Source organism: Arachis hypogaea, chromosome 3 (genome assembly GCF_003086295.3).
Source record: "Arachis hypogaea cultivar Tifrunner chromosome 3, arahy.Tifrunner.gnm2.J5K5, whole genome shotgun sequence".
Classification (NCBI taxonomy): Eukaryota; Viridiplantae; Streptophyta; class Magnoliopsida; order Fabales; family Fabaceae; genus Arachis; species Arachis hypogaea.
This window is the reverse complement of record NC_092038.1, coordinates 38,676,849-38,701,555: the sequence shown is the minus strand read 5'-3', so window position 1 is coordinate 38,701,555 and position 24,707 is coordinate 38,676,849. Positions and strand designations below refer to the sequence as shown.

Below are 24,707 nucleotides of genomic sequence, written 5' to 3'. Positions count from 1 at the left end.
TAGTTTAATTTATTTTTAATATATATTTTTTATTAATAATTAATTTTAATAATTAATTTTAATATATACTTAATATTATAATTAATATATTATTTATCTAAAATAAAAAATGGGTAGTACAATAACTTCAAGTTTGATTTTTGTTTCCAATTTCACAATTCTAGCTATATACGAAGAAAAAACAAAAGTAATAAAATTATAAAAAAATCTAAAGTTAAAAATATTAGAAAAAAATATAAAAAATAAAAACCAAACTTCTGTTAAGAAATATGTGTATGTCCTTGAAACATGGTTTCATTTTGTGAGGGGGCGGGTTAGGATAAAGTAAGTGATTAATAATGTAGATAATGATATTCCAACTTCAACGGTTGTATATATTTGATGTCACGGCATCTTGATTAGTTTCACAAGTCATTTTTTATATATTTTAGGTTAGTTTTATGTATTTTCTTAGATAATAAGTAAGTATTTGGTTGAATATGCATTCATACCTTGGTTCAAGCAAACATTTTGAATTCTAAATAATTTCATGAGAATAATGTAAGGACTGAATGATAAAATGGATGATACATCATCTCATAATTAAGAGCAAGACTTTGATGCACTTTATTTGATTAATTTCAAGTAAGAAAAAGCAGAAAAAAGTCACGTTAGTGGCCACGTTAGTATCACTAACGTGGCCATTAACGTGAAAGAAGGGACAGCTTTCAATGTTAGTGGTGAAATTAGCGCCACTAACGTGTTCGAAGGCCAATTAAGCCCACATTAGTGGCCCCTTTAATGCCACTAACGTGGGCACTAAAATAGAAGAGGAAGAAGAGCTCAGGACGTTAGCGGTGATGTTAACACCACTAACATGAAGAATGGCGAAAGAAGTCCACGTTAGTGGCCACGTTAGTACCACTAACGTGGGCACTAACATGGAACAAAGGAGAGTTTGCAACGTTAGTAGTGAAGTTAGCACCACTAACATGTTCGAAGCCAGGATATACCTACGTTAACGACCACGTTAATGCCACTAACGTGGACCATTAACGTGGAGGAAAGAATGAATTGGACATTAATGGTGAAGTTAACACCATTAACGTTATCAAAGTTAGAAAAGGCTACGTTAGTGGCCACGTTAGTGCCACTAACAGTGGTGTTAACGTGACTCAAAAAGGTTGGGGACGTTAGTGACCAAGTTAGTGACCAAGTTAGTGTCACTAACGTCTTCGAACTAGGAATTTGTACTTGATGTTAACCACACTAACGGCCTGACTAATGTGAATGATGCCCAACTTAAACTCCTCCAATAAGCTAAGCAAAGTCCACTGAGATTATAGCTACTTCAACTAAGCTCAAGGGCCCAAGAGTTAACTAAAAATCAAAAAAGTAGTATATATAGGAATAATTTTGAACTAGAATAAGAGATTGAAACTTGGGAATTCAGGATTGTAAACATTTTGAGAAGGGATTCTTTTTCTTTGATCCATGAACAGAGACGCTACTCTCTTTCTCTCCAACGATTGGAGCTCTATTGTATCAAAAAAAGGAAATGAAACTTTAAAAAAATTGATGCTTGAAGATGCTCCAAGTGTTAACGCTACTTGCGCAGATTGCAGATGCAGTGGTGGTAGCTAGATACCTAGGAGCCACTCTTGTGCTTCCTCCCATCAAGCCTTCCAACAATGGACCTACCATGTGCGTCTTCTATACATAAATCTCTACTTTAAATCATTTACATCATTAAGACTTAAAAAGCCCATTTTAGACCATAACATCGGTTTGAAAAAGTAAACTTGATTATTTCTAACTTTTGTCGTTACATCTTTTAGTACAACTCTAAGTGGATAGTTAAATACGACTCTAATATTGTGATGGTTTGTTGATGTTGATATTGTACTTAACACCTTTGAATTATGATCAGTGTATTATATACATCTAAATTTTTTTATGAATTAAATACAATCAAATTAAACAATAAATTTTAAAATAATATTAGGCATAATTTATTTTTATTAATGTGGTCTATATGATTTAGTTTAATTAAAATTAATAGATGTTAATTTGGTCATGTGAACCAATTTTGAATACTATATTGACTATAACTAAATTGTATTCACACGTTAATTCATATTCTTTACATCAACATACTATACTGATGATTGTAAAATAAAAGTTTTTCAAAAACTAATGAAATATTTTAAAAAGTGAAGAACTAAATAAATTATTTTAAAATATAAAAAACAAATTAATTCATTAAATATAATTAAAACTCAAAATAGAAATTACCTCTTTATATTATTTCTTCTTGCTCTTGTAACCACCACCAAGTGATTATGTTTTCTTCAGTTATCAGATGTCGTTTTTTGGCATCTTTGTTTCCTTGAAATTATATATTCAAATATATTTATTTGAATGTGTAAATGTTGTATAGTTGTCTACAATAATGTCTTATCTAAATACATTAATTTAAAAATGTTACCATAGGCGGAGAATAGTATATAAGAAAGGGGTCATGGCCCCCTTAATCTTTATAATTCTTTTATTAAAAAAGTATCTATACTTTTAAGTTTGGCCTCATCATTTCTTTACTTTGGTCGCCGTCATTTTAAAATTACTTTTATATCTTTGGACTCAATATAATCTCATAAGGTCGTAACGGTAAAATGAAGCATTTAATTCAACAAAGGAGTTCAATTGTATTATAAACTATAAGCTAGCGTCTGTTTTGAGGTATTGAGAAAGAGATTGAGAGACTAAAATTTTTGTTTTTATCTCCAAAATTTCAATATTTCAGTATTTTCAAAAAATAGAGACACATAGGACTAAAATTTTTAGAGATGGAGACTGAAACTTTAATAATATTTTATATCTAAAATATCTTCATTTTAATTACTTAATTCTAATTTTACCTTTTGTACAAATTAAATTAGAATTTCATTCTTATTTCAATTTTTGTCTCCCATTTTATACCAAATAGAATACTAAGATTTATTTCAATCTCTGTCTCTTAGTCTTTATCAATCCCAGTCTTTCTATTTCTGTCTTTCCACTAAACGCTATCTAAAAGATCCTGCCAACATCCAAAACTACTTTTTGGCTTAAAACATGTGGAAAACTAAATTAATCAACAAATCAAATCATGAAAATAATTATCATTAATGTAGACTCTAAATCTATAAGAGTGAATATCCAATTCAGTTAATAATTTTTTTTGAAGGACTCCGAGATTCTAAACAAAAAAAAAAACTATTTTTGATTTTTTGATATTTAATTTTTTGAAATTGATTAGTCTCTCTGTCAATATTTTCTATTAGTATTAACAGAACAAACCTACGTGGTATGTTAAACTGTTGATTTATCTATTAAGAACTAATTAAGATTAATAAATTCTTTTTTGTTGAGAATTTCGTTGTTTTTTAAGAATAATTATTAAAGCTGTTTAGTTTTTATTTTATTTTTCTATTTTTTTTAAATATATTAACTAAATTTATTGTGTAAAATTAAGAAATATTTGTCATTTTTAAATTATTTTTACTTATAAAAATTAAATAAAAGATATATTAGTGATTAATATATCACGTAAATATATTTTGAAAAAAAATTATTGATAAAAAAAAACTAATCAATCTAAAAAAAAATCAGGATCCAGAAATTTTTTTTTTATGATCTCAAAACGTTATCATTTGAAGTAAATGTCAGCATCATTTAAGATTTTTTTTTCTCGATTTTAGAAAAGGATAACATGCACCCAAGCTCTTTTATGCTTTCATTATAAGTGAAAAAAGCACACGTGTTAAGGTTTAAAATAATAATAATAATAATAATAATAATAATAATAATAATAATAATAATAATAATAATAATAAACAATGGTTGATAATGTGCATCTTAATTTGGACAACATATTGCTATTCCTACTTGAATTTTAGGATTCTATAATTGGATGTTTATTGAGCATCTCCATTGTTGTATAAGCTAGATTAATTTGATGAAGAATGAACTGAGTAACTAGACACAGATCTCGATTCCATATTTACAAATTTATGACTTTTAACCCTTGAGAAATACAGTGCTCTAATCCAATTACTTAGTCAAATATTTTGATTTGTGAATCTTCTCCCTTTCACACATTTATTTTTGCATATGTATGTTGTGCTGCATTAGGAGATCTTGATGTCAAAAAGTAAGAAAGAAAAATTACTTGGCTCCAAAAATTCTGAACTTAATAAGGTATTGATTTCTATGTTCTAATAGTGTCATCTATGAGACTTCCATTCTTGACCTATTCTACACCAATGTTGCTGGGATGAGAATAGCCTCAAGAAAATCATACTTGTTCCGAATAAGAGAGCAAGTCCATTAGCTTCAACCTCTGATTACATGTCTCTGTAGATATCCCAGAAGAGTCATTTTGTTTACTCATGCTTCTGTTAAATTACTCTTGAAACTATTCCCTTAACTCCCTTTCTCTCTCCCAAAGGGGAAAAAATTAGAGAAAAAAAGCACCGGGGTCAACATCAATAATGGAATGGTGATTGTTTAATTTTAATAAGCGGATGTCTACCAAGATATTTTTGTTCATTATGAACCATCTGCTGATATCTGCCTTTTCATATTCAGAACAGTTTAAAATACTCCACTTATGCAAATTGCATTCAAGTATCTTAAATTGTTAATTTATCAATGTACACAAAAAAAAAAAACAAAAAAAGTTAAGGTTTCACTGAAAAACCAGCTAAAAGAAAACTTACTTGAACCAATTAGTTGAAAAATAGATCTGTTACAGAAAAAAAAAAAAAAAAAAACCTATTCCCCAATTTTTTAAATTTCAAAATCAAAAATAAAAAGAAATTTAGTTGACTTACAAAAGTTAAAACGGATACTATAAATCGGAGTTATATATAAAAAAACTCTCGCAAGGTCTTATAAATCGCAACACCTGTGCATATTTGAAGCTACTGATCACCGGAACCCATATACTAAAATTGTGAGAAGCCAGCAGTAGTAAGACATTGAACCATGCTAGCAAATCCAGTTTTCTTCAGGTATAAGAAAGAATTCATATCTACATGAACCCATACTGCTTCCTAATGGGGATTACAATTCTAAAGTAAGATGAAAATGCGCTGTTTTCCTTGTATATAACATGTTCCAGAAAATTGATGATTATACGTTGTGGCAATAGATCGGAATCAAGTTTTGCGTATATACATATCTTCATCTTATGGAATTGGAGTGAAAATTTATGATGTTTATATATTAAACCAACTGATAATTTTGCCATGTTATAATGTCACAAATTGGGCCTTACTCGTGAACGCAACAACAATGCAAGATACTGAAAGCACTAGAACCATACAATAACAAGTACGAATGACCTAACCAACTTGGGTTGGTCGAGTGGCCAGCTCACTCATCCGCTTCAGCAAGTGTCAAGAGTTAGAATCCCGCCTATGCATGCAGCAACCCATTGACCAGCGACAGGTCCTTAAATGGAGCTCAGATCCGCGACGGATTACTCCTTGACCTGTCGAGTTGAAAGATACCGTGGGCAACCAAAAAAGAAAAACAAGTACGAATGACCTACATGGAATGACCTACATGTAATGTTTTTAATACGACAGAAATTAGGACAAACGATGAAATCGAAAGTATAGTCCATATTTTCATATAATCTCTGCAATTTCTCAATTCTTTGTCAAACCAACAAAGTCGGTAAACAAAAACCAAGGTTAGCTGAAATTCCGTATACTTTGTTAGAGCCTAATTCTAAAGCAACTCCAAGTTTGTATCGAAATTTAACAGGCAAAAACAAATCTAAGACCGGCAAGAAAAAGAAGCGTTTGGCTAAACAGTATGCTATTTTTTTTCTTTAAAAAAAAAATACCAAGCATGTACATCGTCCAATAAGAGAACGATCCGTCTTTAAAACAGCACACCTATATGTTGCTATTGTGAGGCCTCAGGTTCCTTTCTTCGACCCCGAAATCTTGAAAATACGTTGTTGATGGGAGTATCTGGAACTGGTATCAATTTACCAACCACAGCAAGAGGCCAACTGAAAGTGTGGAAAGAGAGAATCAGCAAAGGAAAGACCCTGTTAGCACTTGAGCATAAAGCAAGCCTTGCAGTCATATGTCATATATATTACTGGTGCTAAGCTCCTTTCACCACTTGCTTAGAATAACTTGAATATAGCTAATAGGGTTTAGGAAATTTCTAGCTATAAGTAGGGACGGATCCATTAAGGAAGCAAAACTACAAGCAAAGAGAAAAATACACTCGCGGATCTAGTGCAGATGATCAACTGACCTTATGAACCCAATGATGACAGAGATCAGCCACTGCTTCCAATTAAGCCTGACTGTTGAAGTGAACTTGCCGAGGAATTCAATGATGATGATCTGAAAAACACTAGCAATTTTAGGGTGACCTTGAAAATATTTCATACGAGAGACAAATAACGAGAAGTTAAAATAAGACAAACCTGAAGCACAACAGTTAATCCCACTATACCCATGAAGAGGTAGTTTTTCGTGACTCCACTGAATATGTTAAACTCATCTGGCTTTCGTGCATTGAACTCATTAAAGATCTGCAGTTTTGAACACATTTTTTTAGAATTGAAATAAGATGAGCACACTACAGCAAAGCTACCAAAATGACAACGAATATATGGTGCATGAACTGGGCATGCATTGCCAACCACTAATGCATCACAAGGATTTAGCAGTAATGTAAATAAGAGTGAGTAGCAAGACATCTCAGGAAAATTGCAATAGGCTTTGGTTTTCTAGATACAATTAGCACCTATTGGAAATTAGCAATCACCATTACAGCACAACCACCAATACTATTATAGAACATGCATAAAAAGATAAGGAAACTAACATTGGTAATTCTTCCAACACAACTTTACCATTTAAAATGCAAATGTACAGTCCTAAGCTCCTAGCAATAAGTATAATTTCTCATCAATGACTAACGACAACTTACTTGAGACAGAACAAATGCATTGAAGATCAGTGTGTTTTTCACTTTAATTGCATGATCATATTTGTCGTGTGTCAGACCCAGTATGCTCCTACCTCGGAAATTCAGAACAAGCAACACAGATACTTGGTACATTGCCTGAAGAGTTCAAATCATGATCGGCAATTCAGTTTACAGAAGAGTATAGAATAACAACGGTAATTGAAATGCAGGACATCATAAACCAATAGGTAAATAATCCTTGCAGACTACAATGACAAGCAGTTAACTGAGAAATGAGAAACAAAACTCACCTGTATCAGCAAATTTCTCCACATAATATTTGTTATGAGAGGTTCTCTGAAAAGGATACAAGACAAAACTCCATGTCAAAAAAAACCATCGAAGCACATAGGCACTGCATATATCGCTTGGATAATAAAGCTGCAAATGAAATAAGGACCAATATCGATAATGTAAATACAAAATAAATGCAGCCTTCGATATGCTGTTTAGGACTGTTGGCAACAATTTTGTTTTCGAGGGGTATGACTATTATTCATTGCACTTAAAATTTATCTCTTCTGTTGAAATAACCAAAATCTTTAGATTTAATAATAGAGCTGCACTATTCACACTTTCAATTAGATTTCTTTCTTTACTCTTGGGTGTATCATTCAAAAATGCATCTACAAGGAACAACATTTTATGACATTCATCCAATTCTTCAGGTGCTGTAACACTAGAAAAACATAGCAAGAAAATGTCATGATCCAAAGAAAAAGGCACAATTAGAGAAACTGAAGTTCCGACCTTCGGCCCACTGGAGGCCGATCCATAAGGTGATCAGTTGGTGGTTCAGTTGCCAATGCTAGTGCTCCCAAAGTATCCATGATAAGATTTACCCACAAAAGCTGTAGAAAGGGCAATAATATGCATAAGGATATCAGCTGAAACATAAATTGAGGGGCAAAGCCAGAGAGCAAAACACAGGGAGACAGCAGACCTGCACTGCATTCAGTGGGACATCACCAGAGGAAACAGCAGCAACAACATTTATAACAAGAGCAGCTACATTTACTGTAAGCTGAAACTGGATAAATTTCTGAATATTTGCATACACAGAACGTCCCCATCTCACAACCTACAAGCGCATAGATTTTGAAAGATATAAGAGGTATGCTAAAAATATCAAATTCATGTTCAGCTTGCAAAACACTATACAAAAGCAATCCAAAACGGTGCAGTTCAATTATATACAAACCTTTCATTGGTTGGCATATTGACTAACTACCTAAATACCCATCTAGTAATGCCAGAAATAAATTATTTTTTAAGATGTAAATACTAACCATAAATGATACATCATTTATTAAGATAATTTAACAACAAACTAGATCTCTCAAATCGAAAAGAAATAGGTCCAACCTTTACAACTGAAGCAAAATTGTCATCCAAAATAATAATATCAGAGCTTTCTTTTGCAACTTCAGTTCCTTGAATACCCATTGCAAGACCTATATCAGCCTATATTCAGAAAGTATAGAAATAAATTAAAAAGGGAAAAAGGAAAGAAATAGTTCAATTCATTAGAACAGAAAATTCTATGATCAGGAGATAGTAGATTCATGCATCGAATATAGAAAAGCATGACATAATGAAATCAGAATCATTAATAAACCTAGGGACTTGTCATCACGTGATTACACAAACAGGAAAACAAGACAGGTATACCAGGGGTAAACAAACTCTCATGGTGTTCAATATACAATTACAAGTATTGACATCGATAAAGATTGTTGTGGTACTTAAAATTTGAGAAAACAACACAATCACTAGCACAAAAAAGAAGATAGTAGTAGTGTAGTAGTAGCCAGACCTCATGTAGTGCAGGAGCATCATTTGTTCCATCCCCAGTTACAGCCACAACATGTCCCTTCCTCCTCAATGCTTGCACAAGCAATAATTTGTCATTAGGAGATGACCGTCCCATAACCTAGTAATCATATTGCCAATAAATATCATTCACCACGAAAAATACCTCTCTCTTAAGAGCCTGAAAATATTGTTGTCAGGATTCTTACTGATATTGCTTCAGCTATTTCATCTCTCTGTGCATCTGTCATGGCACGAAAAGTTTTTCCTTCAATGATGATTGGCTCTGTAGCTTCAGCAGGGGAACTAAGTATTCCACATTCCACAGCAATTGCTTTTGCAGTTTTGACATTGTCACCAGTGACCATTTTTACCTAGAATTAATCGAAACAAAAAAAAGAAAGGGGCAGAAAAGGATTATTTACAGAATGTAGAAACTGGATATGGAAAGCACCATTGTATTTGATTATCATCAAACGAAGTTATTAACGTTGGTCTTGCTAATCTTTAAGCCGTCAAATTCGAAAGCAATAAACACGTTTGAAATAAAGAAAAATTTAAGTCCATAGACCAGGGCGTAATTCAGCACTCCGTATGTTATTCCACCTACATGCAATGCATCTGTCTCTAGACGCACCGAGTCAGTGCTTCTTTGGCATCAGTTATAATCACATGAAGTCATTGACAATGAAAGTAGCTGGATTGAATTTTTCTTATTATTATTATTATAGTCTTGTAGCATATTTTACAACTGCTAACATGGCCACCATGCATATTCTGCTTTCTGTAATGAGCTTCCATCGCATCACCTCCAAGAATACAATGGACACGGTAATTTAACAATTCTATTCAGGATAATTGAAAATAAATACCTTAACCCCAGATTTTTGGCAAAGCTCCACTGAATCTTTGACTCTAGGTCGACAAGGATCCTGCATGTCAAATATGAGATTAAGAATCAGATATTTAACCAGTAGAAGCATATCTTAGAGTCAAATGCTATAATAAGTTAGAGTTTATCAATGATTCCCGTGTTAAATCCAAATGCACAGAATCCACTTACAAGATATTGACATGGACGGTAAATTAAATTAACAAAACTATAATCCCTGCAGAGTCCCAAGTCCCAACCACTTGCAATTAAGCAAACAGATGAGATTGGCAGCTAGGAATGAGTGTGCAAAACACAATAAATTTTAAATTAGAGAAAAGCAAAAGCACAAGAAAATATTAATACATTATAAACATCAATGACAATGATAGACATGTATTCAGAGGAAAATACTTGCCTTCAGACCAACAATAGCTAACAAAACAAGATTATCTTCTGGTAAAGACCAGTGAGCCCGTTCTTCTTCAGTGGCTGGAACATTCTCCTTTTCAAATGTTCTATACGCAATGGCAACACAACGTAAACTCTCGGCAGCCATGTCTTCAATAGCTTTTCTGAAAAATACCATCTGCAAGCCAGGAAAATTTCACTATGTAGGACTTTCTCCAGATCAAGCAAGTGAACTACTTAAGGTTGAATCATCCAAACTACATTTGTTTGCTTTGTAAAATAGGTTGACACAGTCCAGTGAAAAACAGAGAGAGAGAGAGAGAGAGAGAGAGAGAGAGAGAGAGAGAGAGAGAGAGAGAGAGAGAGAATGGATAATACGCCTTGGCTGAGATTATTTCCAAACAGGAAAAGAAAGTGAAAACAAACAAACAAAAAACAGAAGAATGCCTTTATGAAAGCACAGATCAGAATATAAAACTGCTTTATCAAACCTTTTCCTCATCCATGTCTACCAACTGGTCATTTGCATCAATGTACCGTGTACAGCAGGCTAGGACAATCTCGGCAGCACCTTTCCAGTGTATGTGAACTTCAGAGTCAGCCTGCATACAGAGATCAAATTTGCTTATTTAAGGTGCACGATATGACAAAACAGATGATTACATCATTATGCAGTACAAGCATATTGTGATGATATTCCAATCAACTAGCATACTTTACTGGGTATGTAGATAATCTCAGAACTTGAAAGTGAAACGGACATATCAGTGTTTAATTCAGATTTAAGAGTGAGTTGACAGTTATTAATATGACATTGGAGTTACTTGTTAGTGCTCATAGATGTGAATGAAACACAGGGACAACATAGGCACAAAATTGTGATCCAACTGAAGCAATTAAAAATAGAAATCCACATTACAAAGAAGATACAGCGGCAATAGCTTAAACTGTCTATGAGAGAATACCGTTTGTACTGCAACTCCGCCTCGTTTTTTCTCAGAATTGAAAGGGAAAACGTGAATAATTGATGATTCCGATCTAGTAGAGTCGAAGTTCATCCCAATCTGATATTTGATTAACATTTACAAGCAACTGTAAGAATATAAGCTTCACATACAAAAAATAGGGAATAAACTGTATTACTGAAAACAGACCTCTAATCCCCAATGTAAAATTGCCTTTTCTGTTGGTGATCCGGAAACCTCAACATCGTTACCACCCTGTCAAGGACAGACTTTAGCAGAATGCAGCAGCACCAAAATCATTGTCCATACAGAGAAGAGTAAAACAAAGTGTAACAAGATCAGTTCAAGCAAACCTCAGGGACATAAACACTGCCATTAGTGTTCTGTGCAACACCTTCAATGAGCAAAGAGTGGAGCTTGGGAGAGAGCTCTGACTTGTTACCAGGAGGATCATTCTTCTTCCCACCAGCATAAGCCTCAACCACAGTCATCTGTCACAAAAGTATTTAATAAAATTCAAGCTATAGACAGAAAATCTGCCTTAAAGTTAACTATCAATGTCAACTATGACCCATAGAAATTAACTTCCTTTAAAATGTTCCCAAAATTCAAATCGACGAGAGTTCAATCGATATCTTCCAAATTCCATAGAACCAATGAAATTTTGTGCTCCTAATTTACCTTAAATGCGGAAGGCTTATTATATACAACCTAAACTGGTGAACATCGACATGGGATGCCAGGAGCAACAATACTATGGTTGAATTTTCACCTGAAGTTTCTCCTGGCCTCTACTTTCAACAATTGGAAAATTCTCCATCTGATCAACTCTTATGAAAAACTCTATTTCAGTCAATAGGCACTATCCTTTCTTTCTCCACCACCCACCCATCACGCACGGGCGTACGGGGCCTTCTAAGTTCTAATACCTTCATTCCTGTTTAGGGGCCTTCTAAGTTCTAATACATTCATTCCTGATCTCTTCTAAATCCACTACAATATCCATATATTTATAACTCTTAGCTTAGGCTCTTCTTGACATTCTACTACAAGACACTTTTACAGTAAAAGCCATTGTGCTTCTCCCGCTGTAAAACACACTTTTCATTTTAAGGATTCACAATCTCTTCTATTCATCTACCAAACCTGAATTCTATGGTTTACATCTCCATTTATTCTCCCGTTTTGTGTGATCTCCAAATTTCACAGCTAAAATAGCACTAGTGAGAATATTGACAAGTCCGGTATGTCAAAATCCAAGTGAAGTGTGCAGATGAAGGTTTTAACCCCACCAAGCATGTATTTGATTGCTGAACCACTAAAACAGAAACAGCTTATTGAAGTGTGCTCTCCAGAAAATTTATGAAAATTGCCTAAAACCAGAATCCAATGAAAATTCAAATGATACATCCCAACATACCTGATTCATGGTCAACGTGCCAGTCTTATCACTGCAAATGGTTGTTGCAGAGCCCATTGTCTCACAAGCGGAAAGCCTCCTCACCTGCAATTCGATGATTCAGATTTAACAGAGATTCACATGCATGTCAAAATCCAATCAAAGAACAAACACCAACTGACATACCAAAGCTTTATCCGCCATCATTTTCCTCATTGAGTATGCCAGTCTATAACATAGTCAAGAAATGATGCGTAAGAGATAGGGAAAATAATATATAATATATTCCAAAGAGCAAATTAACAAATATACTAGGTACGGATAAATCTTTATCTTTTATCAAAAATACAGCCAGTACTTCCAAAAAAATTTAAAGGGATCAAAATTATAAAATATAACGAGATACAAGCATAACAGCAAAATTTTACCACCACATTTTCTGGCACCAACAGTAACACATCATTCAGACTATACAATAAACTGTTCCTTCTGTTTTTAACTAAAAAAGGTCAGCTAAAACCAAGACTAAGCAACAGAATGAAGTAAAAGTACTAGGTCAGAGGGAATTAGCAAACTTACGTTAAGGTAACTGCTAACGGGAGCCCTTCTGGTACTGCAACCACTACAATAGTGACCTAAATATTCAATGGTTACAATCATACTATATAAAATACAGACAAAAGTATGTTGGATTGCATCATCATGACTTCTCCCACAATTTAGACTTCATCAAGGCACATACCGCAACAGTTACTATCTTAATTGCCCCGTCAATAGCATCACCAACTTTAGTCTTCCCTGCTTTAAATTGAACATTGCCACTTGCATCTCTGGTATGGCCGGAGAAAAATCTGCTAAAAATTAATCATGTCAGAGGCATGCATAATAAAAGCTATTATCACAAGAAACAAATGGAAAACCATAAACCAATATCTAATGACCTGGCCAGTAGCACAATCAGAACAACAACAGCAACAGAGAGACCAACAATACCGATGAAGGTGGCTACACCATTTAAGCGAACCTATATTGAGAATATGTTAAGGACTAGTAATATTTAAGAACACAAGATCTGGCAAGGAAATTATAGGTAAAAACACCTGCAAAGGTGTTTCTTCACCAGTGTCTTCTGAAATGCTGGCCATTAGAAGCCCCCATTCAGTATTAACACCAACACCAGTTACCTAGAAAAATAAACAAACCAATAAAATCTGAAACCAACAAATTACACGATCAACCAATATAGAATATTTGGGTAAAACTACAAAATATATATAAGCAATTTAATGCAGAGGTTTCAAAAAAATAAATATAAACAAGTTCGGAACAGGTCAGTATACATTTTCCAGCATCCGATTTCTTTGTCTCAATCCCAAGAAAAATACTTCAAAATGAGAATAAAAACAAAAGCTTAATTTCAATACTGACCAGAAGGAATAAAAAGAAAAGAAGAGGTTTAGTGTTTAGGGAGAGAGGAGGAGAATACACACACACTCTTACCAAAATGGTTTAAATGAATAGATCCAATTAGGAAGCATTCCACCACCTATTAACAAGATAAAAACTACAAGAAACGAAAAAGTAAATGAAAAGCAAGTCTATATTACCAGCATAGTACCACTGCCATCTGCAACTTTACACCCAGACATCAAAAAAGGGTCCTTAGAATCTTTATGGACCTGGAGGCAAAATGGTTATTATATGAGGAGAAAATGTTAATTTGGTTATTATTTGATTTCCCCATTAGACAGAAATAAATAAACACTTACAATTTTGCTCTCCCCAGTCATACTTGATTCATCAATTGCAAGAGAGTGACCAGTGATCAAAATTCCATCAGCAGGGACCTAAAAAGAGCATATCATAACTCAATCACAAAAAGTAAAGGCAATCATCAGGAAAGAAAAGTAAAAACCACAAATTTAAAATTAAGAAACAAAAAAGGCTTGTACCTGGTTACCAATATTGAGGGGTATAACATCACCACCAACAATCTCATATATAGAGATTTCAATCCTTCTACCACCTCTGATAACCTACTCAAATCCAAACACTAGTTTAGTTTATAGTTTAAAATATGAAAGGAAAAATGCAAAATAAATACATACAAACATACGTGTGTGTGTGTGTGCGCCACAAAATAAAATCAAGATGTTCAATTGAGCTACATCTCCCCCCCCCCCCAAAAAAAAAAATTCCAAAAATAAAAGTAAAAAAAGAACAAAAAACAAAACAAAACTCGAGAGCACAAACCTCCAAGTGGATATTTCTCTTCTCTGCATGATGTGTGTCGTAAAATAAGATCAAGATATTTAACTGAGCTACCCCCCCCCCCCCCGCGGGCGGCGGGTAAAACACCAAAAAAAAGAAAAAAACGAAACACGAGAACACAAACCTCCAAATGGATATTTCTCTTCTCTTCATTCAGGTTCCGAAACTGAAGAGACTGCTTATAGTCACTTATAGCTACAAAGGCAGGAGAAAAGAATTAATGAAATGAGCAAGATGAAGGGAAAATTACTATATGTTTAATTATTCTAATAACCTCCACAATAAAAGATGAAGTGGACCATGAACGTCTGTAAATTGTGGATAAGAGTCCAAACATTTAATTAAAGCTATACGCGTTGCTCTCCGTACAAAGACAAAATTATATACCTGTGACAACAATGACAAGAATAACTGCAAAAGCAATGCTTCCCCCATCGTACCATCCTTCCTCAATACCCTGAAACAGAAAAGTAGCTCTGCTGAAGGCTAAATCAAGATAGACCATGATATGCTCCAGTATACTCTTAGAGTAAGGGAGGGATTGAAAGTAGCTCTGAACAGGCTACTAACAGTTGTATTATTTACATAATATAAAACTACCAAGAAGCAAGAAGAACAAGGAAACGAGAGAAGAAGAAAAACTCAAATTTCCAGTCAAAGTCAGCAAGACTGAGCTGGTAATAAAAGGAAGTATGTGAAGACCAGAATAAATATTTAAGTATAATATTTGCATGCAGATAGAGGGAAAAAAACAGGCCAAGTTACAGTGTCAATCCCCACACTAAACAAATTATTGCATCATAATTTTGCCACCAAAGCTCACCTCAGATTTTATCCCCAATGCCAATGAAGCCGCTGCAGCTACCATTAAAATAATCAAGGTCAGATCCTTGCAAGCATCCCACATAAACATCTGTAGAAGGAAACCAAAACAAATAGGTCACTACAATATCACTCGGCCAATAACAAGGAGGATACTACAGAAGCATTAAGGATCCAATGGTTCATAATGCGCTAAAATTTACCCAGAAACTTCTTCCTTTCTTTCGAGGATAATCATTGGAACCAAATGCATTCCTTCGTTTTAGTAAGTCAGCATCATCACCATGAATCCCCTTCTCTAAATTGGTTTTCAACAAATTTGATATCCCAGCAACCTGATAGTGATTCAGAACAAAAAAGAGTGATCAACATCATTACAAAGTTGAGAGAGAAGGAAGGTCCACAGCAAACTTACCCCTCCATATTGCTGAAGAGCAACGGTATCATGCTCCCTTGAAACTGAAGCAAGTTGCTCTTGTCCAATTGGAAATTCACCAGCAGAGGCCGCAGGAGGCTTTGTGGTTTCTACCAGTAATTAAAATGCATTCATCATCGATAAATGTCCAACCACATCATATCAGATGAAAATAAAATACAGCTTGGAACTACCCAGAAATAGTTATATAAATTCTTCAAACATTGAATTGCACTAGTGGATTACTCGGCACTAATCTATCCTTTATTCAATGTGTAAAATAGTAACAAATGTGAGATTAGTTGAGATAGTATGTTGGCATTAATACAAATGATTTTGGGTTCAAGTCTTTGAGAACGGAAAAAAAAATATTTTATATTCCATTAAATCATTGGACACCAAAAAGGGGATTTCCCTTAATATATTGTATAGGTTTTTCAAGAATAAGAAGGGGGGTAGTTCACAGAACAAAAATTGGACACCAAAAAAAATCCCCTTTAACCCATTTATTTATTAAACATGCATAATTAGTCAAGATGGTGACTATTTTACACTCTAAGAGATCTCAAGTTTTAAGTTTTGAGATACCCAAAAAATATATGTTTTCATGGAGATATATACTACAAACGGTATCGCGGGCGTGCCCACAGGGGTTTTTTGGGTTTTGTGGGGGGGGCGGGCATCAAACCCCTCCCGATATAACTTGATTAAAAGGTTTTGGGTTCAAATCTTTGATATAACAAAAAAAATGTTTAATAGGTTATATATAATGAAGGGTATTTTAGGGTAAAAATTGGACATCAACCCTTCTCGTATTAACATTAACATTAATAAATTGAAAACAAACATTTAGCCGAAAAAAAAAAATTCAAGTCCAAGATGATGATCATGACAGCAACTTTCATCCAGATGATTATTTATTTGTAAGCATTGGGAAACACCATACTTAAGTATCCAAAAATAACAATGAGCATGATCTGATTACTCACCAATCACTTGACCATCCCCGGCTGCTTTGAAAAGATATGCTGCCTAGAAGGCCAAAATGCATATTCAGTACACTTAAATTTTTGTAACACCAAAATGATAGACATTCCAGTTGAAGGAAGCATACCCTAATAGCTTGTGCATGAGCTCTAATCTTTCTCAATATTTGTGTCTTCTCTTCTTGTTTTTTCAAGTCCAAGGTGTAACGAAATCGACGAGAAGCATTAAGCACCAGTGCTGCTTGCTAAAGATAAATAAAATAAAAAAAGGATTTCTCCTCTCATTATTTAAGAAAAAGTTACCTTCCAAGTAACACACACACACACACAGCTCAAGAATGACAAAGAAAATTAGTCAAATAATATACTTTTGCTCAATATAATACTAAGAAAAACAACACTCCATCAGATAGAATAAACAAAAATGAGAAGAAATTCGTTATAATTCCTCAAGCAAATTTTGAGAGCAGAAGTTTGCATTACTTGTGCTCCTTTGAATCTCATACCAGTCAAACTCATCATGAACAGCAACAACAATGAAGTCTTGTCCTAATCAGGCGAAAGTGCTCGATCATGAATCATATTCAGTTATTCGCATTTAAGCATTAAGTCAAGTTTCCCTTTCTTTTTAGTAACTTCACCTATGATTCTTCTTCTAAGTCTTCCTCTACCTATGGTTACTAAACTACCCTTCGTTTCATTTACTCTCTCCTTACTTGGGCATCTACAGTCTTCTCCGTTCGAGCCTTTAAAAGTCTAGGTTTCTTTTAATAACTTCACCTGGAAAAGCGTAAAATATCCCATCTCAAGCCTGGATAAAGGTAGACCTTTGTATTAGACAGTCAACGGCCAATATAAAATGTTGTCAAACCTTATAAAATAGATCCAAAATGGGACGAATGAAACTGATATGTTTAATTTTATCTTGACTCTTCAAATTAATGGCAGAAGTCAAAATATCTACCGGGAGCAAACTCTCTCAATTGAAGCATTACTCAAAAATACAAGAATCCGAATATACTACATTCTCAAAAAGGTATGTGGCAGTAGCCAATAGTACAACCATCTTACTACAGAGTAATTGACACATCAGTCTTTCACAACAGACTCTGTGTTTTACTTTTTTTTTTCATTTAAACACATGGAGCAGAAAACAAAACTAATTTTTGAAACCAAATAAGACGTAGGAGTGGGATTGAACAGGGAATTTTTTTAAGTTTATAAGAACATGAGATGTATACAAGTATAATTATAGAAAGGAACATTAATATATATTTAATTTATGATCAAAATAATTTAATTCTCCCACACACTAAAAGAAACACAATAAATAAATTTAATAGTAAGATATATAAAAAATATATTTGAACATATGTTAGACTAAATATACTTATACAACAAAATTAAATATTTGAACATAAAGCTGAAAAGGTAAAGGTGGCTGGATGATATGGTGTAGTCTATTTTGAAGTGCCTTGAGTATAAAAGGAATACTTAGCTTTAAAAAAATTTTTCGATTTTTCATGAGAAAGAATATAAATAGAATAGTTGGAACATGACAACCGCGGGAATCCAGAGGCTACAAGTCGCATGCACGCTTGTCATCTTCAAGCCCCACTTTCAAATTACAACAGCTACTTCAACCAGAAATCAAATTCAGTTTCACATAGTTAAATAGTTACTCCCTTCCAATAATGTCAGAATATCTCCAAGCATTTAAAGAACTCTTATCCTCACACACATCCATTTCAATAATGGGTTATTTCCTTCATACAGATTGAGAGAACAATTCTTTCTTTCTCCTCACTTCTCTTCTAGGGTTCACATTGCTGTACTGAAACAAACAACAACAACAAAAACAAAGCCTTATCCCAGTAGGTGGGGTCGGCTACATAGATCAAACGACGCAATTGCGCCCCATCATGAAACAACATCCTAATTTCAAATTCCGTTCTTGCCTTTTCCAGCCCCAAATTACATCAAAGCACTTATCGTTATCATTCAAACTTCGAAGATAAATCTTGCTGTACTCTTTTTTTCATTTACATCCTGCAGGAAGCACCCATGAAATCCAGCAACTACTTCGTAACTAGAATACAAATCTATTAAAGCCATAACCGAATCCTTACCCCTGAAGTTGTCTTCTTTAACCTCCAATAATCAACTCGAGAAAAGAAAATGGCTGTTCCATGGAACGTGAAAACTTTCGAATGACAGCGTAGAAATCAAATCCTAGAAGGGCTGGATCCTCTCTTGTCTGTTTCTGATATGTAAAGCACATCATTCAAAAAGTTACTTTACACAAAAAATAAGGCTTAGATCTCACTGAAGATTCCAACTGATGCATTATCCTCACTTCCCATTGAGCAATAGTTCCATTCAGTCAATCGCTTCATTTCCAATCACAACTCAATCAACATACAGACAGGAACCCATCCTCCATCTTCCTTTCCCTACACTTCATATTATGATAAAACTAGGAATGAAAGCAACCCAATCTACCACTCAACTTTTCTCCTCCACCAGGACACAACTCAAAGGCTCCCAAAAGTGGCCTCATAAGCCTGAGATTAAACCTAACAAGCTCTTCTCCAGTAGGATCAGGAGCTGAGAATTATTGTGCCACTGTTGGGGATAATCTCTGCAGTATGTTCTGATGCATTTCATTTAGCTTTTTACACACAGAGAATGAATTGTTGATTCTGTTAGGTTATTTTGCATCTACCCCACACTGGAAACTAAAATGTTTCCTTTCCCACAAATAAGTGCAAACTCTACAGAAACCACACGCTGACTGAAATTTTCCCTCTAAATCTATCTCACACTATATCACTACAAACTTTCCTCATTGAGAGAGTCCAATAATACTATGTTACATTTTGTGAGTGTACAAGGCTCCCCAGCTTAGAGGATCCAAATTCTGCAGATATACGTGTTTAATATACAATATCCCCGAGACATAACTTGAAACTAATCACCACTAAATGTAGTGTAATCCACCACAGTGTTGATACTCAGTTTTCTCCATCACACGAAAATCATATCAGACCAATTATTCCTCTAGCCCTACACTTATAATTAGGAATAATCAGTACTCCCATTAACCCTAAATTCAACTAAAATATAGCAAATGACAACACTAACCAGTAAGAACAGCGGGCAACGAACAATACCAAAACAGATATAAACATATATATAGATATACCGAAGGAAACATTAATAAACCGAAAACTTAAATATAAAAAAAGGATAACACTGTGCAAGATTGTGTGTGTAGAAGAAGAGAAAAAGTTGCTCACTCCCTACGCTAATAATTAGGAATAACCAGTACTCAATAAACCCTAAATTCAACTAAAATATAGTAAATCACAATACTAATCAGCAGGAACAGAGTGACAGCAAAACAAATCAAAAAACAGAGAACATATACAGACATATATCCAACAGCACAAACCCGAAAACATAAAACAAACAGAAAATTAAACAAACAAACAAAAAGGAAACGTGTGCAAGAGTGAGTGTAGTAGAAGAAGAGAAAGAGTGACGAACCCTCCAACGTCTGAGTCGCTCAATCGAGGCGTTCTTAGTCCTGGTGATGTCAAACGGATCAGAGACATCGCCGTCGTCGAAGTCGCCGGAGCGTGCTGTTGGAGGCCCCGCCTCCAAGTCAGTATCCGGAGGCGGCGGCCGGTGCGGCGAGCCATTCGCGTAACTCATCGGAGTAACTGTCGCAGGAGAGATGGCACCGTCAAATAACACTTTCTCAACAATACAGTTTCAACAACAATCTCTTTGCTTCGTACCAAACCATAACAGCCACTATTACAATAACACAACACAACGCTTCACACACACACACACTTTTCTTTGTGACTGTAACTGTAACCACCTAATCAGAACGCGATTTCAAAGAAAATGTAGCAGAAGAAGAATCGTATCCTTTTTTTAATTTTTTCTAACGCGCAAAACCTATATTTGGAAAATACGCAGAGTTTTTTCTTCTTTTGTTCTCGAAATGAGACTCACTAATTGATTCGAATTTCAAAATTCAAAGTCCAACTCAAAACATTGACTCTCAGTCTACCCAGCTATCTCAGTTTTCTACTGTAGTATCAGATAAATAAATAAATAAAAAATAATCAATTATAGGAAACTTCACTCGCTATTTCGTTTTCGTGTTTCCTGGATTTAGTTGTACGGCACTACAACGTATAAAATGAAATTTAAAATAAAAAATAAATTATCAATTTAGTCTTTCACAATTTAGCCACGAAAACATCTTCAGTGAAATATTCCAACAATTTTGAACAGTAAAAAGAGACATTGTGCGACAAAATATCTTTTATGATTAAATTAATAGTTTACTCTAAAAAGATTACCCTTCTTTTGTTCGTATATTATAAATATCCAATTGGTTAATATCCCTGGGTTGAGGGGAAGAAGAAAGAAATAAGAATAGAGGCATACCGGATAAAAAAGACAAAGTAGCTTGTGTTGCCTTTTATTGTTTATGGGGTTTGTAACTGTGGCACTCTTGTTTCTTCTTTCTTGCTCCTCTTCCTTCTTCAGTATAACACCTGAAAGAACTTCATATAACTCATGAGATGAGGACCCAGAACCCTGTTTTAGATAACCGCCACCGCGTAAATTTAATTACGTTTATTAGATGATGATATAGATATACCATACATTAACATTAAGCAATGTAACGTGCTTTTTCTTTAATTATTCATTTTTATTATTCTTAGGACACTTTTTAAGGATTTATAAATAAACATAAAAGATTAAAAGTCGGTCATATAAAGAGATATTTAAATTTCCAGTGGAGGTCAATGTCTTTAAAATCTTTCCCGTTTTGGAGTTTGAATGTTCATGAGACAATTATTAGTTATTTATTAAAAAAAAGGTATTGTTATTAGTAGTTTTATTAAAGTATTATCTTTTGCTTTACTAGCCACTTGGAAAAGCAGACTATATGAACATATTCCGTTGATTTAATAAATTTAAGAGGTTTGAACATTTTTCTCATCAAATCTAGTATAGCCTTCAAGTTTTACTATGAACCAAATAATAAAAAAAATTAAGAATAGTAATTTAATTCTAAGACTTTTATCTTATGTTACAGTAATATACTATATAGTAATAAATGGACCTAGCTAGTTTACCAGGAGAATAATAATTTAGGAAGAGTGAAGCTGAAAAAGGTGAAATGAGAAATTTATCATCAGCATTCAGCGGAGTGGTTTAAGGTGTAATGTGTTGTGCTTAATCAATCTAGGTAGCTAGATTACGTGACTCTGTCGGCAATTCTGGTCCAGGAGCAACGTGGTTTCATGTTCTTATTATTGAGCTGGCTTCTATGCTTTTATTTTTTGCATTATATTATTTAATTTTTCATATTATATTCGACCTTGGCTTCGTGTTTGAGTTATGGAGGGACAGTTGTACCACATGCAGATTGTGTGAGCATAGAAACTAAAGACCAACCCATTCCTTTTTAATTTCTGTGTGTGAAGTGTACCAATTATATTGCAGCTTTTTTCGGTTTTTGAGTCCGCAAAAGAATGTGTATAGGAATACGAATAGACAACTTAGCGGCAACAAGTCAAGAATTGAACACATTCAGTAGTAATGTTCTTGAAACTCTTAATTAATTCTTTTTAATTAATAATTATCTAGCGTTTTGGAAAGAAAAAAAAAACATGATTATATTGATGACTTGAGAGAGAAGCTCAACGTAGATCGGTTTGAAAAGAGAACCAAAAAAAAGGGTTTATATTGACAAATGATAAAGGGTATGTGGTGATGTTTAATTCCATCATTTGAATTGAATAAGCCAGGTGGATGATTAGATCGTATGATAATAATGAATTAAGAAGAAAATGGGACTACTAGTCTTTATGAAGTGAATGCAAGGTGTCAAGTAGAACAAAAGGAAGTTCATGAAAATGTTGGAAACGTGGCTTGTAAGTAAATCCAAGACTGGTACAAATGAGGTGATTTGGCTAAAAGAATGTGTGAACATTGAATTATTTTGTAATAAAAACAGTGATCAGGTTCAACTTCTAATAAGTACCCAACAAAATTCACCTGAATGTTTATTCAATGATTCAATTGATGCGTGAATAAAAAAACAGAAAAGCATTAATTGGTTCTCTTGGAATCGGACATATTATTTACCAATTAAATATAAAAAGAATAAAGATTTACATGTATTATATTAAATAATTTAGTTAAATATATTAAATTATTTAATAATTTTTAATTGAACAATATTAAGTAATTAATTTTTCAGGTAATATTAATTAATTTTAAAATTTTATTTTATTTATTTTATATTTTATATTTTAAACCATAAATTTTTTATTTTAAATAATAAATCTAAATATTAAAATTGTTAATATTAATTAAGTAAAATTAACTTTTTATAAATTTTTTAAAATTATTATTTTTATACAAAATTATTTTATGCAGATAATCATTTTCTAAAATTTGGTAAACAATACTTTTATGCATACCAATCTTTTTCTCTAACTCTTTCTAGTAATATGTAAAGAAAGTTTAATTTGTATTATGTTTATAGAATTATTTAATTTATATTTTATTTAATTATAGAATACAAAGACTTTAAGTAAAACCAATATGAATAATAAAATCTGTTATTTTGAATTAATATTTAGTTAATAAAAAGTATTTATGTATTAAATTTTAAATTTTAAATTCTAATAATATAAAAGTAGAGTGTTAGTCTAAAATATTAATAAAAATATTAATTCCTAATATTTCTTTTAAGTATATATATTATTAAGTTAAAAAGAATTAAAGATTATGAATAAATTTAGAAATAAAGCTACAAATAAATTGAGTTGAACTAAATTAAGTTTAAGTTCGACTCATGAAAATTGAGCTCAATTTATGAATCAATTCATTAATAATTGAGCTTATTTATAAAGTTCAAACTCCACTCACTAAACATTTACGAATTAACTCGAACTTATGCAAGACGGCTCAAATAAATATAATATATAACTCTATATAATAAATTATAACATGTGTGTAAGAAAAACAAACAATTATATATCTTATCTATCTATCAATTATAATTTATATTTTCTATCATAATTATATGTAAAAATTATATGTGTGTGTAAAATTATATTTTATTATTATAAATTAAAAGTATAAAATTTATAATATATTATTAATATAAATAATTATAATAAGTAATATATAATCAAATAATTCATAAATTTATGAATTGAGTTTATCTAAATTTAAATTAGATTTATTTAATATATAAATTTAAATTTAATTCTCAGATTTATAAATTCAATTTATTAAATTATTAACAAATTTAGTTTAATCTTACTCACAAGTGAGTTCGATTCGCTTTCAATTTTATTTAAAATAATCAAAGAATATGAACATTATATGTCACATTTCAGACAACCTAGAAATGATAAACATATAGGTATATGTAGCTAATGTATATTAGAAAAAGTTATAGAAAGTGATTTTAGGTTATAAATAATATTTTTTAAAATAAAATAATAATAATAAACATATTATTGGAAAACGATGTTGCTTACTAGACTTGTGAGGTGAGGCGCCTTCTAACGAGGTGTACGGGCAGAAAATAATATTTATATATACTACTTTTTCGAATTAAAATATAACTCTATATTTACATGGAGATTAAATATACCAAAACATACCCGTTTATTGATTACTT

The 24,707-nt window shown here is 32.9% G+C and overlaps 1 protein-coding gene across 5 annotated transcripts in view; it reads right to left on the bottom strand.

Moving 5' to 3' along the window:
• Positions 1 to 5,218: 5,218 nt before the first annotated feature.
• LOC112790322 (calcium-transporting ATPase 8, plasma membrane-type) overlaps positions 5,219 to 24,707 on the bottom strand; it is a 52,620-nt gene continuing 33,131 nt past the window's right edge. Inside the window, exons 3-37 of one of the 5 annotated variants that reach the window (XM_072232862.1) lie at positions 21,443 to 21,552; positions 20,525 to 20,700; positions 17,104 to 17,220; positions 16,979 to 17,021; positions 15,990 to 16,099; positions 15,778 to 15,909; positions 15,576 to 15,665; positions 15,140 to 15,209; positions 14,877 to 14,947; positions 14,434 to 14,517; positions 14,251 to 14,328; positions 14,089 to 14,160; positions 13,582 to 13,665; positions 13,423 to 13,505; positions 13,224 to 13,332; positions 13,061 to 13,116; positions 12,668 to 12,710; positions 12,503 to 12,586; positions 11,436 to 11,573; positions 11,272 to 11,337; positions 11,083 to 11,181; positions 10,609 to 10,719; positions 10,125 to 10,295; positions 9,708 to 9,767; positions 9,045 to 9,209; positions 8,840 to 8,956; positions 8,389 to 8,487; positions 7,967 to 8,104; positions 7,774 to 7,874; positions 7,275 to 7,320; positions 6,985 to 7,119; positions 6,476 to 6,583; positions 6,301 to 6,392; positions 5,928 to 6,046; positions 5,219 to 5,515 (exon numbers count right to left, since the gene is read on the bottom strand). In XM_072232862.1, coding sequence (XP_072088963.1) covers positions 5,938 to 6,046; positions 6,301 to 6,392; positions 6,476 to 6,583; positions 6,985 to 7,119; positions 7,275 to 7,320; positions 7,774 to 7,874; positions 7,967 to 8,104; positions 8,389 to 8,487; positions 8,840 to 8,956; positions 9,045 to 9,209; positions 9,708 to 9,767; positions 10,125 to 10,295; positions 10,609 to 10,719; positions 11,083 to 11,181; positions 11,272 to 11,337; positions 11,436 to 11,573; positions 12,503 to 12,586; positions 12,668 to 12,710; positions 13,061 to 13,116; positions 13,224 to 13,332; positions 13,423 to 13,505; positions 13,582 to 13,665; positions 14,089 to 14,160; positions 14,251 to 14,328; positions 14,434 to 14,517; positions 14,877 to 14,947; positions 15,140 to 15,209; positions 15,576 to 15,665; positions 15,778 to 15,909; positions 15,990 to 16,099; positions 16,979 to 17,021; positions 17,104 to 17,220; positions 20,525 to 20,692 — 3,249 coding nt within the window. In that variant the 5' untranslated portion in view covers positions 20,693 to 20,700; positions 21,443 to 21,552 and the 3' untranslated portion in view covers positions 5,219 to 5,515; positions 5,928 to 5,937. Of the gene's footprint in view, positions 5,516 to 5,628; positions 6,047 to 6,300; positions 6,393 to 6,475; positions 6,584 to 6,984; positions 7,120 to 7,274; positions 7,321 to 7,773; positions 7,875 to 7,966; positions 8,105 to 8,388; positions 8,488 to 8,839; positions 8,957 to 9,044; positions 9,210 to 9,707; positions 9,768 to 10,124; positions 10,296 to 10,608; positions 10,720 to 11,082; positions 11,182 to 11,271; positions 11,338 to 11,435; positions 11,574 to 12,502; positions 12,587 to 12,667; positions 12,711 to 13,060; positions 13,117 to 13,223; positions 13,333 to 13,422; positions 13,506 to 13,581; positions 13,666 to 14,088; positions 14,161 to 14,250; positions 14,329 to 14,433; positions 14,518 to 14,876; positions 14,948 to 15,139; positions 15,210 to 15,575; positions 15,666 to 15,777; positions 15,910 to 15,989; positions 16,100 to 16,978; positions 17,022 to 17,103; positions 17,221 to 20,524; positions 20,701 to 21,442; positions 21,718 to 22,140; positions 22,207 to 24,707 lie in introns of those variants that run through there. The other 4 variants (XM_072232861.1, XM_025832656.3, XM_029297018.2 and 1 more) reach the window with 4 other exon arrangements.